The following is a 17,855-nucleotide window of genomic DNA, read 5'->3' as shown; positions in this document are numbered from 1 at the left end:
TTTCTAAATTTTTAGCTAAACCCAAATTAGCATACAGTTTATCAGTAAACTAAATTAGTAAAAAATGTTTGTCTGTTGCTAAAAATAGAAGCTACACTTTAAATTAGCCTAAAAACCCCAGTAGATAACAAATGAGCCAATGTTAGCATGTTGCTAAAATAATTGTAAATATTCACATTTTTGAAAAATACTATTTTTTTCTCTTCATCCAGAGAGCCACCAAGGAGGGATAAAAGAGCCACATGTGGCTCTGGAGAATTAGGTTGCAGAAAAAGTATATTTAAAAAAAAATAGTGTTAATTAAATTAGTTCAAAAACTGATTTAAACCTTTCGTACGCTCTCAGTCTCAGAGAAGAGGCTGACTCCAGTAAAGGTGAGCACTGGCAGGATAATCCGTGACTTTGTTGTCCTCTAAACACAGACAAAGAAAAAATGTGATAAGACACTGGTTGAATATTGACACACTGTGTCCTTAATGACATAGCAAGTCTCTGTATTTACCATAAATATTATGGGTTGGTGCAGAACACATTGCTCAGTTCGAAAGTGTCACAATGAATTCCTGTGTACACATCCATGTTTGTCTATTTCGGCATCCCCCCGCCCATCCTCATGCATGCACACATGCACTCTTAAGCAGCTTTAAAGAGGAGGTGTTTATAAAGTCATGCTTTTTTGACACTTTAGGGTCAGTCGCCTGTCAGTGCTGGAGGCTCGGAGACCGCCTGCAGGAGGTGAGTGTCACTCTTTCCTTGCCGTGCTCTCGACTGGCGCCCGGTGCACCGGAGCAGGTAAACCTGTAACTTTTTGGAAGAAAAAAAAATATGGGAGCCGAGCACTTCTGAGAAAACGGGCATTTGATGTTCTTAGAGGAGGTGTCGCAGTGAGGGCTCTTCAGAAGTATGTGCAAAGTCTGCAGGTTTGGAACTTTTAGATGTGTAAAATAGAGACTAGATGACATTAAAAAAATAAAAACTGCTGAATAAGTTTTTCAAACATCTTAAACAGGACTTAAGCACTTTTTAGTTGCAGTTACAAGGTAGTTTTTAGCCGACAAAAAGTGCAATCTTTAAAACCTTAGAACCTTAAGTATTTTTTAATGAATTTGTTTATTAGATTAGATTAGTTCATACATTAGATTAGATTACATGAGATTATATTACATTAAATTAGAATATATTTGATTGCATTACAGTACATTACATTTGTTTAGATTGAGATTAGATTACTTTGCATGAGATTAGATTACATCAGATTACATAGGATTATGTTGTGTTAGATTACATTACATTGCATTAACACTATATTATATTAATTTAGATTTAGATTAGATTAAATTAGATTAGATTAGATTAGATTACATTACATTACATCACATTACACTACACCACATTGTATTAGTTTAGATTAAGATTAGATTAGATTAGATTAGATTGAGATTATATTAGATTACATTGCATGAGATTAGATTACATCAGATTACATTGGATTATATTGTGTTAGATCACATTACTTTGCATTGCACTATATTATATTAATTTAGATTTAGATTAGATTAGATTAGATTAGATTAGATTAGATTAGATTAGATTAGATCAGATTAGATTAGATTAGATCAGATTAGATTGGATTACATTACATCCCATTGCATTACACCACATTATATTGGTGTAGATTAAGATTAGATTAGATCATATTAGATCAGATTAGATTGGATTACATTACATCACAATGCATTACACCACATCATATGAGTTTAGATTAGGATTAGATTAAATTAGATTAGATTAGATTACATCGCATTACATTACACCACATTATATTATATTATATTACATTAGATTAGATTAGATTCAGTATACATTTTTAAATTTGGGACGATATATTCATATTATTTGGAGTATTATACTGCCATTGATTTATTTTATTATGATAATTATTTTTTTAAGTTAAGTAAATCATTATAGGAGTGGGATTAATTACATTTGCTTCCTCCCACTACGTTTCAAGAAATAAAATAAATCATTTGTCTAACTTGTCATGTACTGTATGCATAAGAGCAAATAGATCTATTTATGAGTAATTATAATTTAATTATTTGCACTCTTATATCTATGTTTATATATTTTCCAATTAATTCCTGACTATTTATCTCAAGATCGATACGTCTGCATAGATATATGTTTTTGTTGTTTGTCTTCCTTTGTTTTGACTGCTTGAAATAAACCAAATCCAACCGTTAAATATTCGTGTTCTTCCTTTATTTTTTCACATTTTTTGTTATGCGTTTAATCCATTTTTAGACAAATGCTTCAATCAAAAACACATCACTGAAAATTTAAAATATTGACTCAATAAGGAGTTTGTTGTTTGGCTCAAACCTATAACAGATATTTAGCTTGAACATCTGTCTTTTTTTTGGGTTACTTTAGTATAATTTCCCTTTTGCTTGTTAGAAGCAAAGTCATTATATGACATAATTTTACTTGATCATGTCTAAACCATTTCTTTTTCCTTCTAACTGTCCTGGTTTATAGCAAATACAGATCAATCTACAAAATTGCTGAAGAAATTCAAAAGTAAAAAAAAATTCTGAAGTGGTTTCATTTTTAAATAAAACACTTAAAGAATAGAAAAGTCATATTAAGATGAAATAACACATTTTTATTCAGTGATTTCTAGGGTTCTTTTTTAGGGTTGTCATTTCCTTTTTGCATCTCCTCATGCATGTGACCTATGACCTTCATCCAGACACATGTTAATACACTTATGCATAATCCCAAAATAGCATCCAGACACTTTAATCCTTATATTCCTCTCTGTATTTTGAAAACAAATCTAATTATTGGCTAAACTTAATGTCCAATCTGATATCAAATTAATATTCTGTAATATAAAAAACAGACTGAAAGTTTGAACAGACAATTTTCTAGCAAAAATCATAAACATATTTTCAAAAAATCAACATTTTTAAATAATATCAGAGTTGAAATGATTTACACCTGAATCAAAAACTATAATATAATGTGATTTTGATGTAATCATGTCAAATGTGTCTCTTCCAGCTGTCTGGAGCATAAACAAGAGTCGGCTGAAAAGCGCCAGGTAATGCATAGTCACACACCGAGGCACGAGCACAGTAAAAATGTGTATTTACAGTCCAAACATGCACGAGGGGTAAGCCGGCATTTATCTTCAGGATGGAAACTATCGGTGAGCCTGTAGCCAGCTGTCTAATGAGGCAGCTCCGCCAGCATGTTTACCTTGGACACAACGCTCGACCTTCCGTGTTTTGCAGCGATCCCTGTCCTCCGAGAGGATGGAAAGGAGTTGATGTGATAATCCGGGTATAGCTGCAGTGGAAAACAACACCGATTATATCATCTTTGCTTTTTTTTGTCATGCAGTGAAGCATGAAAGGGGTTTATCTGAGGAGTTTTCTCTCAGGAGGAAGAAACGTTCAGAAAAAAGTGTTTTTTATTTCTCTTTTTCACAAGTTAAGGGAAACATTGCAGAGTAACAGTCAATTTATCGATGCTTTTTTAATGTAATTTTTTAGGAAAAAAGTGTTGAAGCTGAATGCATGAAAGGAAAATTAGTGCAGTATTCAGTAGTCAAGTCTTACTTCAAATGAATAGAGCTCACATGTGCACATACAGACTAGAAAGTGGAATTGTTTTTCAATTTGCATTATAGAAATTACATTTTGCAATTAACAATATTTTTGCTTAACAAATATTAAATTATTTGGATTTTCTTTAATTATGGTTTGATATTTATTTTACTGCAATCTTGAGCTGCACAAGTAAAAAACTGAACTGAATTGATTTGAATAAATAGCCTCATGAACAGGTTTTTTTAAAACTACATTACCGTACAAAACATAGATTCCAGTTTCCTTGAATCTGCTTTACAGGCTGGTTCTCATACTCTGCAAGAACAACTTACTTTTTAGCCAGGAAATTTTTATAATTCACAAGAAGCTCAAGCCAAAACTCCTGAGAAAATTGTATACAGTCTTCCCACTGGGAGTGCAAATGTTTAACTAATAAGTTTAAGTGGGATAAGTTTTTTGAGAAACCTACACTGTTTTTAGGGCATAATTTAGGGAATTCTCTCTGTCTTGAAAGGGGTTCTTGTCAAAAAGAAGAGAGAAACTTCCTCTTACTCACTAAAAAAAAAAAAAACTCTCTGGACCAGGACATTTCAATACTCTGAGTTGATTCCTCTGAAGAGGAGAAACAGAAATATTAATATTTTTTAAATCAGAGAAGTAACACAATTTGATAAAATTGAATATAGCCATCAAGCAATTAAAGAAAGCAAGTGAAAATATGAGCAAAGAGTAAAGTTAGACCGGGGTTTAGAAAGAATTTTGATCAAAACTGATGATGTTTGTTCTTAAAGCTCCTTGGCGAACAGATTTCTGTCTTCTAGAAGCAGCTTTGAGTCTCAAACGAGGCTGAGAAAATGTGTAGCTCTGTCCTGCAATGCTAAGATTGACAGGCACTTTTATTGGTGGCAGTTCTTTGCTAGCGCTAGCCACATTAACAAGCGCTAGCCACACTTACAAGCGCTAGCCACACCAACAAGCGCTAGCCACACTAACACGCTCTAGCCACACCAACGAGCGCTAGCCACACTTACAAGCGCTAGCCACACCAACAAGCGCTAGCCACACTTACAAGCGCTAGCCACACCAACAAGCGCTAGCCACACCAACAAGCGCTAGCCACACTAACACGCTCTAGCCACACCAACGAGCGCTAGCCACACTTACAAGCGCTAGCCACACCAACAAGCGCTAGTCACACTAACAAGCACTAGCCACACCAACAAGCGCTAGCCAAACTAACAAGGTCTAGCCACACCAACGAGCACTAGCCACACTAACAAGCACAAGCCACACCAACAAACCCTAGCCAAACTAACAAGCTCTAGCCACACCAACGAGCACTAGCCACACTAACAAGCACAAGCCACACCAACAAACCCTAGCCAAACTAACAAGCTCTAGCCACACCAACGAGCACTAGCCACACTAACAAGCACAAGCCACACCAACAAACCCTAGCCAAACTAACAAGCTCTAGCCACACCAACGAGCACTAGCCACACTAACAAGCACAAGCCACACCAACAAACCCTAGCCAAACTAACAAGCTCTAGCCACACCAACGAGCACTAGCCACACTAACAAGCACAAGCCACACCAACAAACCCTAGCCAAACTAACAAGCTCTAGCCACACCAACGAGCACTAGCCACACTAACAAGCACAAGCCACACCAACAAACCCTAGCCAAACTAACAAGCTCTAGCCACACCAACGAGCACTAGCCACACTTACAAGTGCTAGCCACACCAACAAGCCCTAGCCACACTAACAAGCGCTAGTCACACTAACAAGCGCTAGTCACACTAACAAGCACTAGCCAAACCAACGAGCGCCAGCCACACCAATAAGCACTAGCCACACCAATGAGAGCTTGCCACACTAACAAGCTCTAGCTACTCCAACGAGCACTAGCCACACTTACAAGCGCTAGCCAAACCAACAAGCACTAGCCAAACCAACAAGCACTAGCCACACCAATAAGCGCTAGCCACACTAACAAGCGCTAGCCCACCAACGAGAGCTAGCCACACCAACGAGCGTTAGCCACACCAAAAAGTGCTAAAAACACCAACGAATGCTAGCCTCTCCAACAAATGCTAGCTTTACCCAAAGCTAGCAAAGCACAAAACTAGTTTGCTGCACTAACAGAACTAAATATAAGTTTGACTCAACAAATTGTTCTTTTCTATTTGTTTTTCACAATCTGAAGGATATTCATATCAGCATTTATCAGCGATCAGTGGCCTCTTTGGCCTGGCCAAAAATAATTCATGAAATACTTATGATTATGCCATTTTATCCAAACAGTTGGCGCAAAGTAAGCCTTCTCTGACTTCCTATCATCCACCTGTTCACACATTCTCCCTCTAGCTTAGAGCCTCTCACAACCTTATCCTAACAATACCAGTAGAGCTATAATGGCGAGTGATATTGGAGCTCGTCGTACAGTTTTGAGCCTCAGACAGCTTTTTCTCAGTTGATTATCCACAATTTAAATAAATGAACACTCAGAAATGCAATTTTAATCTTAATTTTCTTAATCTATGTCTTCTATTGTAAGTAAAAAGCCACAAGAACATGTTAAAGACACCAAAAATATATAATTTTCATTGGAGTGGGTCTTTGAGACATAAACATATTTGCTCAATTTTATGCTTTGAAGGTTTGCTGTGCTGCTTTCCATCCAAATTTGAGAATGATTGCAGAAAGAGTGACGTACAAGAAGTGGTCAGTCAAACCACTGCTGTAAACCACAAGCCTCAACGCAGCTTGCAGACGCTGCAGTCCTAATTCATCCACCTGGCGGGGTGAAACCGTCTCTAAACTTCTGTCAGACATGAGCATGTCTTCTCCTCTTTGTGCCCTCAGAACGAACACATGAAGGACCAGGAGCCAGAGGCCTACTGGCAGGACCGGGGGCGATGGTCGAGCTACGAGGAGAGCTTCGACCCTCAGGTGGGGATGTGGGCGTCCACACAGATCTCCTACCTCACCTTCAAGAGCCTCATACAACTCCGCCGCATCATGAACTCTGGTAAGTTCATCAAAGAACACAGTAGTATTTAAAGAGTCACTGACATGTGTGTTTATTTTCTGTCTTTACTGTCTAATTAAGATAAGAAATGGCCATGAAATCCTTTCAAAGGCATGTTCTCCGCAATAATCTTTTAGTGCTACTTTAACCAGGTTTTCTGTTTGCCTTCTAAAGCCTTTATTCTCTCTGATCAAGGTGTGACAATATTCGACTGTGAGGAGAAGACCCTCGCCAGCATCGCAGAGAAGTTGGTGAGCGAGATGGCTAACAAGAAGGAGATCAGGTCCGGAGACAAAGAAGGAGTATTGAAGTCTCTGCTCCAGAACCGCAGGTGACTCAAACCCCCACATCCAGCCGTTCAGCTGAGGCAGTTGACCAAAGCTGCACACCAGCGGCGAGGGTTTCACTGTCATTCAGACAAAGCTCACGGTTGCTATTATGTCATTATCTGACCACCGCACCCTCCCGTTTGTAAGGACCAAGGCGTTTAATGGTTAACTTGAAGTTAAAGCGTAATTATTTGCTTACATCATTGCACAAAGAGGGGAACGCAGTGCTGAGATAATATTTTGAAATGTCATTTCGAGCCAACTGCTGCAAAATAAGGGAAACCCTTTTCCTCTAAGCACAAAATATTTTGCTTTAAACAATTTGATTCACCGCTTTCCTTTATGATGTGTCATTTTGATCAAATCAGATCTTTGTTTAGGAGACTGAATGAGTTATTATTTACTATTTTAAAAATGATTTTCTGACAAAGGGTGCTGAGTCAGCTACTTGCCCTTGAACTCTTGTGGCTCAACCTCTTTAACCTACAGATTTAAACAGAGCGTGCTGAGTACAGTCAACAGAAATCCCCATTGATACAGCTCATTTGTTGACAGCTCATTTGTGGCTGCTATAACTCATAATGTACTTGTATGCAGTCACTGTTCCAGTGTCCTCTGGCAATTCACTGAAACCTGTTGAACTTTGTGTTGCTCAAAAGGTGATAACACACCGGCTTCAAGCATACACTTTCAAAGAAAAGTCTATGCGAACGAGCTACGACAAGAATTTCGGGCTTCCTCGTGATTGGATATCAAGGTTTTGAGTCTAGTCAGCGGCACTAATATACAAATCGAGTCATTGATCGTGCGCTGAAAGTTCAACTGGCTGAACACAATGAGCAATCAGGGACTTCTGTTTTTGAGATTCAAGATACTTTTATTAATCACATCAATCACTGTGGAAGCAGCTAAATAGCATTCACAACAACTTGAATAAAGAAGTACTAAAATGTAATTTTAATATTCATTTTCTTTAAATTTGTCTTCCATCTTTAGAAAAATGCCACAAGAACATGTTAAAAGCATCAAAAACTAGTTAGAGTGGGTCTTTCTTTTTAAGAAAGATTTATAACTGAATGAGTTGACGCAGAAATATGTCTTGAGAGATATATAGTATTACCTTTCCATCAAACTCTTTTTGACAGGTGACCTTTGACCCCCACATTCCAAAGTGATGACGTAACAATTTGATGTCAAATCGATATAAACTTTATATCAATTTGATATAAACTTTATATCAAATTGATATAAAGTTTTTATAAAGTTGATATCAAATTGTTACGTCATCACTTTGGAATGTGCGGGTCAAAGGTCACCTGTCAAAATTAGTTTGATGGAAAGGTAATACTATATCTCTCTGTCTTGTGGTTTGGCTTTTATTTGTATTTTTCATAAGTAGTATTTTTCATTGTCTGTTCACTTCATAAATGTGAAACTGAACCAAAAACGTAGGGATGTATCTTGTAAGTAACTGAAAGTCTTCTTTGTGCAGTCAGTCGGCTGACCCGGAGAACCAGGCGCTGACCGGAGGAGCAGACCTGCACAGGTTTTCAGTCAAAGAAAAAGTGAGTTCTTACTCTGAAACTTTTGTGACTCTTGAATATAAAAGCTGATGCAAAATGTGGCTAAAAATAGGAAGACATTATTTAGAAAATTCACACAATAATTTTTCTTTTTAATTTTTACTATTATTTAAAGATTTATTTAGTCATACGAGAATTAATTAGTATCCAAATTTGCCGTATAACGGGAATTATTTCCTGTAGAACAAGCTTAAGCATTTCCTTAGTAATTAGAAAATGTGTTTTTTTGTGTTTTTTATTCATCCCTTTGAAATGTAACTTTTTCTAAGAACTCTCTATGTTCCTTTAGAAGGGCGACTCTGATCAAGTTGAGGCCTGTATGGTTCTAGTGGGTAAGAACATATTTCTTAATTTACTCATCAATTTATCTGTTTAAAAAAAAAACAGTTTACTTCAACACACACCTGTATGAAACACTCTTTGGTAACATTCATCTTCTTCGACAGGAGCCATGGACTTCCTGGAGAAACCCACAGTCGCTTTTGTGCGCCTCAAAGACGCCGCTGTGCTGGAGTCGGCCCTGGAGGCGCCGGTTCCTGTGCGGTTTGTCTTTGTCCTCATCGGCCCCACCAAAACTGACATGGACTACCATGAGACCGGCCGTGCGATGGCAGCAGTGATGGCCGACAAGGTGAGCAACGATGATTAAACGAAAAGCTTTTATTGGCAAAAAGGTTTTTTTGGCATTAATGAAACGAAAAAAAAAACTGATGATAGTGTTACTTTTAGAGAACATGTTGTTGCCTAATTTCAGCATAAATGTGGATCTGTTAATGTATGAATAAACAATAAAACGTGATATTGCGTGATGAAACTTAACTTTTATGCAACCTTCAGCACATTTTCCTCATCATCATCTTCACTTAAGTGACTCTTTGAACTTAACAGTAAATGCTGCCCAAAGGACTGCAGAATAAAGTCCAACTATAAAACCCAGAACTGAAACACAGACACAAATACAACAATAAAGTGACGCATAGAAAAACACTGAAACTAAATTTGGCTCTATTCCCAGTAGGTTTTAAAGCTAAGAAATAAAACTGAGTTTAAAGATGAGTTTTAAAGAGGCGAGTCTGATCTGCAATGTCATTCCTGAGTTTGACTTTGATAAGGTCAAATTTCTTGTTGAGATTGAGCAATAACGTATCTACTTGTATGAAACTAGATCACAGAAAAATGTACTTTATTTGTCAAAGTTTTTCAATCAGGCAGCGTTTCGAGCAAAAACGGCAAGAGATCTTACAGATGCGATGGTGGAGTTCCTGGACTGTAGCATCGTCATCCCACCCACCGAGATCCAGAACGAATCCATGCTTAGCTCCATCATCAGCTTCCAGAAGAAACTACTAAAGGACAGAGCGCAGACGCCTGACCTCATGCCCCGTCGGGACTCCAAAACCCGCAGAGGTGAGCTCCACTTTCTGAAATACCGCCCTTTTTTTTGGCTTTTGAACACATTATCCCCCCAGGCTCCCATGGCAAGCCATGGGACTGTTAGAGTCTTAATGTAACTTTAAAAGTGCGAGAGGAGCCTCCACTGCATACAATCACACCCAGCCTCTACGATCTAGCCTCTCCGGTGCTCCTAATCTGTTTCGTTACGACCTAAATCGTAATAAATGGTGGGTTATCGCGTGAACCTACATGAGTTTCTTAAGGTCTTCAGCAGAACCTGTTGCTGCAACCATCCGTAGCCAAAGGGAGTCATCTGCCAACGCTAGACCGCTCCCACGTCTCACTTGAGCTACAATGCTTGCCGTGGGAACCTGGGGTCAACCCAACTTGTCACATATTGACATTTGGTTAAGGACCCCTGCTAACCTAATTTTTGACACTTTGGGTGTCCCCAACTGGTCATTCTTTGACGTCCTGGGTGTTCCCATTAAATCATGGGTCCCCAACCTCTAGGCCGAGAATTAGTACCGGGACGAGTTCAGTAACAGTACCCTGACCCGGTATCGATACTCTAACCCAGGGGTAGGGAACCCTGGTTCTCGAGAGCCACCTTCCTGCATGTTTTCCAATATACCCTGCTCTGGCATGTTCTTATTGGCTGGACACACCTGAACCAGGTAGTCAGTCATGAGTAGGGACTCAAACAATTACCTGCTTCAGGTGTGTCCAGTCAATAAGACCATGCCAGAGAAGGGTATATTGGAAAACATGCAGGAAGGTGGCTCTTGAGGACCAGGGTTCCCTACCCTTGCCCTAACCCTAACCTAGTACCAGTTTGCCTCCGGGCCTGGTTTGCGTAAAGTAGCACGTCTACTGCATCTGGTACTGCATTCGGTGCTGGGTTAGGGTACTGTACTGGTACCGGTAATGGATGCGTCCCGGGTACCAGTCTGCGTCCGGTACTGCATTCAGTACCACGTCCCGAAGATTGCGGACCCTTAACCCTTAATAGCCAGCTTGTCAAAAAATGATGAGTTGGGGATATACAAAACATCAAAAAACTATGCAGAGGAGTCCTTAACTAAACGTCAATATATGACAACATGGAGATGAGAATGTGTTGGCCTTTTGGGTGATTTTAAATGGAAATTCTCTTCTATAAGTTTCCATCGCAAGCGCAACTTCTCTAGAGGATCCGCTCTCCCGGACGGGTCGACCGTTTGGTGGAATGATTCGGGACATAAAGAGGCGCTACCAATACTACAAGAGTGACATCACAGACGCTCTGAACGCTCAGGTTATTGCTGCTATCATCTTCATCTACTTTGCTGCCCTGTCTCCTGCCATCACCTTTGGAGGACTGCTGGGTATGTGCAAGTACAAGTGTCCAGATGTTATCTGTTTTACACTGTGGATCTGACTCCTAACTTTAATTTTCCTTTCAGCCGACAAAGTGGAAAATATGATGGGTGTTCCAGAGCTTCTAATATCCACGAGCATTCAAGGGATCATTTTTTGTTTTGTTGCTGCACAACCCATCTTGGTTATTGGGTTCTCAGGCCCTCTGTTGGTGTTTGAGGAGGCTTTCTTTGCCGTGAGTCACCTCACTTTGTTGATATCATCATTAATCATATTCAAGATGGGCCAAACTGAAATCGCTGATGTGCTTTCCTCAGTTCTGTAAGTCTCAGGACATTGAGTACATCGTTGGACGGGTGTGGGTCGGAGTGTGGCTGGTCATCATCGTGGTGACCATTGTGGCCTTTGAGGGCAGCTTCCTGGTGCGCTTCATCTCTCGCTTCACCCAGGAGATCTTCTCCATCCTCATCTCCATCATCTTCATCTATGAGACGTTTGCCAAGCTGGGGAGGGTACAAAAATGACAACCTTATCTTTTGGGTTTGAGATGTTAAGAAATCCGTGACTAATACCTCTTCTCCTCACTTGTCTGTAGACCTTCAAGTCTCATCCTCTGATTCTGAATTACGACCATTTGAATTCCACTTTGGAAAATCCCTGGCATCCTAAAGTGGAGGAGACGGTCGTCTATGACAACTCTACTGGCAACATAACTGTTGTCGTCAACACTATCAAGCCCCCGTACCCCAACACGGCCTTGCTGTCCATGTGCCTCATGTTTGGATGCTTCTTTATTGCCTATTTCCTGCGCCAGTTTAAGAACGGGACATTTCTTCCAGGAAAGGTGAGTTTTCAGGTCACGGTCCGTCCAGGAGACAATCACAAGGAACTTAAAGACCCACTCTGATCATCTTTTGATCTACTTTTAAAGCATTCCCAGTAGTCTCTAACTAAGATTGTGTTGTTTTTAGCCAAAAATTTAAAATCTGTAATTTTCTAGGAGGTAGTTTTTGCAGGAGTTCCTTAGAAATTCACCTCTACCTGTGGGCAGAATTGTGGCGCAGTGTAAGCCTACCCTCATTTCCCATCATTAATCTTTTTACACCCTCTTCTGATAACTTACATCCCCTTAAAACCCCAACACCCGTAAGCTTAGGCGAGAGAAATGAAGAAGTACATAGATCTATTTGTCTACAAGTGGATGCATTGGAATGGAGCAGAGCGGGGAGCTTGTGGCCCATCGAATGCAGCACCTACATCACTGCAATAGTATTTTGTCATTTGCTCTTTTTTTAGTAAAAAAATATATACCAACAAATGCAATTTTAAGCTTAATTTTCCATAAAAATGAGGGGAAATGCCACAATAACATGCTAAAAACACTGTTTTCAGTGTTTGGAAAATTGACTTTTTAATGTTTTTAACATATTCTTGTGACATTTGCCTCATCGTAGAGGATCTACATCAAAGAATATACAATTAATACTCAGCATTTCTGAGTATTTCTTAATGGAAGTTGGATCAGAAAACAGGATGCTAGAAAATGCTCAGGCTACTGAAATAGGCGTGCTAAAGTCTCCCCTCCCCCTGTACGCACCCTGACCCGCTTACACTTAGGTACGCGAGACATGATGAACGTTCAATACTCCCACTGTAGCTTAAAGCTGTCCAACTGGATTGATCCAATATTGCTTGTTGTTATTTTTGCGCCGCTAATGTTAGCTTGAGGCTGTATGCTAGCATTTGAGCGCACAAAGATCTCTTTGTGGGGTGGGGGTGTCAACATTCCCGCCCACAACCCAAAATTGTATTTCAAATGAACTAATGCCGCTGTGCATGCAATATTTATTTAAAAAAAATCAAATGTTTTTTGATTTTAGCTTAAAAACTTCACATTAATAACTAAAAGATCACAATTTAAAAAAAAATATCTATATAGTTGTTGTGGGACTTTAAATCAGCTAAATGTGCTGTCTGATTGTGTGTTTAGTTATTAATTGAACTTAAAATTAGATTTATTTTCTGATTTTTCTCAACAGGTCAGGCGTTTGCTTGGGGACTTTGGCGTGCCCATTGCCATTTTCCTCATGATTCTTGTTGACTACAACATTGAGGATACCTACACTCAGGTTAGCTAATAATATAAAGCTAAAAGTTCTATTTTACTCAGAAAACAGAGAAAAAAAATCTTAAAGGCTTGAGCAAAACTGGTGTCATTCCTTTCCAGAAACTGGTTGTTCCTAAAGGCCTGATGGTTTCCAACCCAGCTAAAAGAGGCTGGCTCATCAACCCCTTCGGAGAGCACAAGACCTTCCCTGTGTGGTTGATGTTTGCATCCTGCATACCAGCCCTTCTGGTTTTCATCCTCATCTTCCTGGAGTCTCAGATCACAACGTGAGTCTCTTTTATATGAGGAGAAAAGGGGATGTATCCTCGTTTTGACTCTTTCCCGTCTCCTTGAGCAGCCTGATCATCAGCAAACCTGAGAGGAAAATGGCCAAAGGTTCTGGGTTTCACTTCGACTTGCTGCTTTTGGTCGGCATGGGGGGACTCAGTGCAATTTTTGGTGTGCCGTGGCTCAGCGCCGCCACAGTGAGAAGCGTGACCCATGCCAATGCTCTGACCGTCATGAGCAAAGGACCCAAACCCGCGATAGAAAAAGTGATGGAGCAGAGGATAAGTGGTATCGTGGTGGCTCTACTAGTCGGTAGGTGCTATCAAGTCTAATATAATTATAATGAAAATCACGTGAAAACAATAAAATACATTTTTGTGAACAGGTCTGTCCATTCTAATGGAGCCGATATTGAAGCTGATTCCCATGTCGGCCTTGTTCGGGATCTTCCTCTACATGGGGGTCACGTCGCTGAACGGCATTCAGCTCTGGGATCGTATGCAGCTACTTCTAATTCCAAAGAAATACCATCCAAATGAGCCTTACGCCACCAGAGTAAGAGTCCCCAAAATGTCACACCCACTAAAAACATGGTCAAACCTTCCTGGTGCTGCTGAGTTCACCTGTAAATTACTTTTGTAACATGTCATATCAACCATATGAAGTCATACAATCAGGTCTTGGAAGAGGCGGAGTGGAACATCATTACAAATTAAATGATAAAAAACAGTTTTATTATTGTTAAATAACATTAAGGAAAGTGAACATTTGACTTCAAAGAAAAATTATTGGAGAAAATTGATTTCTGTGTGTGTGATTCTTGATTTGTACCTCAAAATAATAGGTTTTGTGTGTAACTGTGCACTTATAATTGTTTATTCATATGTACAAAAATTACAAAATACAAAAAAATATATAATTTACACACACTGCTTTAAATTGCAGTATCTTAAAATTAAATACACATAGAAATCTGTAAAAAGTACGCACACAAAGCCGCATTGGACTGAATATACACCTTGTAAAATAGACAAAAACTTGATAAACAAGAATATAATACTCTATATATGAAGCAAAAGGTGCTGATTCATGTTAATTTAAGTTTATGTTTTTGAAAATTAAACTCAAACAAAACTAACTTTTAAAATTACCAAACTTCTCATAATACCCAATTTAAAATTGAGCCTTAGCTAGCATCATTTTTTTCTGTTACATTTTACAAATAAATAATTTTTCAGGTATTTATTGATCCTAAACCAGAGGTCTGCAACCTGCGGCTCCAGAGCCACATGTGGCTCTTTTATCTCTCCTTAGTGGCTCTCTGGATGAAGAAAATAAAATAGTAATTTTCAAAAATTTGGAGATTAGCTATTACTTTAGCAACATGCTAACGCTTTTGGCGAATTTATTATCCACTGGGGAGTTTTAGGCTAATTTAGAGTCTTCTATTTCAGTAACTGACAAACATTTATGGCTATTTAGTTTACTCTGGAGTTTTATGCTAATTCGGGGTTTAGCTAATAATTTAGCAACATGCTGATTTTTTTTAGCTAATTTGTTATCTAGTGACGTTTTTTGGGGGATAATGTAGAGTTTATCTTCTGTTTTAGAACCACGCTAACTTTTTTGACTAATTTAGTTTACTGAGAAATTTTAGTCCATTTAGGAGTTCAGCTAGTAGTTAGGCAAACAGCTAGCTTTTTCGCCAATTTGGCCTCTGCTAAAGGCAAAAGGTAAAAAAGTTTTTTTTTTTTAATCTAATTTTGAGATATACTATTTTCTTTTTACATTTTTGCTTCTGAAATAGACATAATTCATATTTATAAAAAAATATAAAAAATATAAATAATAATAAAATAATAAAAAATAAGGTTATGAATGTAAATCCAAATTTTTTAAAGGCTAAAGTAATACTTAGTGCAGGGGTCTGCAACCTGCGGCTCCAGAGCCACATGTGGCTCTTTTATCTCTCCATGGTGGCTCTCTGGCTGAAGAAAAATAAAATAAAAGTAATTTTCCAAAAACCTAGTATTTAGCTTCTAGTTTAGCAACAGTTTAACGTTTTTGACTATATAGTTTACTGAAGAATTTTACGCTAATTTGGAGTTAAGCTAATGTTTTAGCAAAATGCTGATGTTTTCAGCTAATTTGTTACCCACTGGAGTTTTTTGGGGGGGATAATTTAGAATTTATCTTCTATTTTAGTGACACGCTAACATTTTTGACTAATTTAGCTGAGGAATTTTTGGCTAATTTGAAGTTCAGCTAGTAATTAAGCAACAAGCTAGCTTTTTTGGCTAATTTGGCCTCTAATTAGTTTTTTATGCTAATTTGGATTTCAGCTACTATTTTAGCAATATATGCTAACATTTTTGGCTAATTTGTTATCTCCTCACTTGGATTTTTAGGCTAATTTAGAGTTTAGCTTTTCTTTTAGCAACATGCTAACATTTTTGACTGATTAATTTTAATGAGTGATTTTATGTTAATTTTCATTTCAGCTAATTAAGCAAAAATCTAGAATTTTCACTTATTTGGCCTCTACAAAAGTTAGAAGCATAAAAGCTTTTTTTTTTTGCTTTTGTTCGTGCCAAAAATACTTCAAATAATTCACAATTATTAAAAACAAAACAAACAAAAAAAAAAAAAAGACATAAGGTCATGAATTCAAATTCAAATTTCTTAAAGGCTAAGGTAAGACTGAAGGCACCACGAGGATGGAACTCATCCCTACTGAATCCCAGCATGCGTTTCCCGTGTGTCTGTACAGGTGAAAACAGGTCGGATGCACTTGTACACGGGCATCCAGGTCGTCTGCCTTGTGGTTTTGTGGATTGTCAAGTCCAGCCCCGCATCCCTCGCTCTTCCCTTCATCCTCATCCTCACCATCCCTCTGCGCATGTGCATGACCGGCCACCTCTTCACCGAAATGGAAATGAAATGCGTAGGTGCTTTCATTTCAGTGAGGGAGCTGAAATTATATGTGTTATTTGCTGTATCAGTGTGCGTTCATTGTGTTGCAGTTGGACTCGGACGACGCCAAAGTGACGTTTGAGGAGGAGCCCGGACAAGACGTGTACTGTGAAACTCAGATGCCTTTGTAAACCTTCTTCACTACAGCTGCTGGGACTTTTTAACTTAAAAATGTATATTTATTTTATTTAAAGCTCAAATCAAAGTGTAAATATAATTTAATATATTATCATTTTTTTAAAATTATGTTTTATCCCCCAAAGCAGAATTTTGCTGTATAACAGAAATGACTGACCTCACACAAGCACACATTAAACTGATCTGACAGTTTTATTGTATTATGTGTTTAAGAATAACAGCCATAAAATGAGTAAAAACTGTAAAAACCGCAATGTGACTCAGGATTTCACTCTACATGTTTCTAGAAATCAAAGTTGAGCATAAAATGTCTTAAGTAAGTCAGATTTCACTGATGTTTACATGTTTTTCCTCATTTTTCAACCAGGAAAAGCATTCAAGTTTGGGAAGAAAAGGTCAAAATCACTCATCATAAAGCTTCATTATTTTTGTTATTTTTATACATCTGAGTCACACAAGTGCCCAAAAGAATTTGAGGTTTATAGCCATGCTTTAAACAAAAATGGAAGATTTCAAATTAATTTTTGAAGCTCAGAAATACGGAAATCCTGAAGTGCCTGTAGAGTCTGTGAAAATGCTCTGAAGCACAAAGAGATTATTTTTTAAATGATGTTCAATTGACAGATGTGCAAAAACAATTTTTGCACGTTTTATTTATCTTTAGAAAAATACAGTTTCTTAAATTAAAAATGGCAAGATCTTATAAAAACTGTCATTTTCAAATGTTGTCACTTTAATTTCTCTCTGGTTTGTATATTTTTTATAAAAAGAAAAGAAAAATACAGTAAAAAAAAATCTGCTATTTAAAATGCATTGCAAAAGTATTAATATAAGGAATCTATGCTGAAAGCTTTTGAATCACAACAAAAGTTATGCTTTATAAAGTTGCAATTAAATATGACATCTGTGTGCCTTCATCTGACATGGTAAAGTTTGGAAAAAGGGTTGATTTATGAAATATTAACAATACAAATTTAAAGCAGGCTGAAAGCCTTAAGTAAAGATGAAAAATCTTTTTATTTAGGAGTC

General features: G+C 38.0%; 1 protein-coding gene across 1 annotated transcript; it reads left to right on the top strand.

Moving 5' to 3' along the window:
- The first annotated feature begins 663 nt into the window (after positions 1–663).
- Positions 664–17,608, top strand: slc4a1b (solute carrier family 4 member 1b (Diego blood group)). The gene is made up of 18 exons (XM_024284333.2): positions 664–735; positions 3,067–3,106; positions 6,489–6,654; positions 6,850–6,985; positions 8,476–8,548; positions 8,856–8,898; positions 9,013–9,197; positions 9,763–9,973; positions 11,125–11,328; positions 11,407–11,555; positions 11,638–11,832; positions 11,916–12,164; positions 13,360–13,449; positions 13,548–13,714; positions 13,786–14,027; positions 14,101–14,270; positions 16,486–16,659; positions 16,739–17,608. The coding sequence occupies exons 3-18, from the start codon at positions 6,498–6,500 to the stop codon at positions 16,817–16,819; spliced, it is 2,526 nt and encodes an 841-aa protein (XP_024140101.1). The 5' UTR covers positions 664–735; positions 3,067–3,106; positions 6,489–6,497; the 3' UTR covers positions 16,820–17,608.
- Positions 17,609–17,855: the final 247 nt, after the last annotated feature.

Source organism: Oryzias melastigma, linkage group LG19 (genome assembly GCF_002922805.2).
Source record: "Oryzias melastigma strain HK-1 linkage group LG19, ASM292280v2, whole genome shotgun sequence".
In the NCBI taxonomy this organism is placed as follows: domain Eukaryota; kingdom Metazoa; phylum Chordata; class Actinopteri; order Beloniformes; family Adrianichthyidae; genus Oryzias; species Oryzias melastigma.
The sequence above is the reverse complement of the archived record's forward strand: the minus strand, read 5'-3'. Positions and strand labels throughout refer to the sequence as shown.

What these genes read in the sequence shown, in the direction of transcription:
- slc4a1b (XM_024284333.2), top strand. Translation starts at nt 6,498, where the DNA reads ATGAAGGACCAGGAGCCAGAGGCCTACTGGCAGGACCGGGGGCGATGG. An exon ending in GGTTTTCAGTCAAAGAAAAA is followed by an intron (nt 8,549 to 8,855) that starts GTGAGTTCTTAC and finishes ATGTTCCTTTAG; the next exon opens with AAGGGCGACTCTGATCAAGT. An exon ending in GGACATTTCTTCCAGGAAAG is followed by an intron (nt 12,165 to 13,359) that starts GTGAGTTTTCAG and finishes TTTTCTCAACAG; the next exon opens with GTCAGGCGTTTGCTTGGGGA.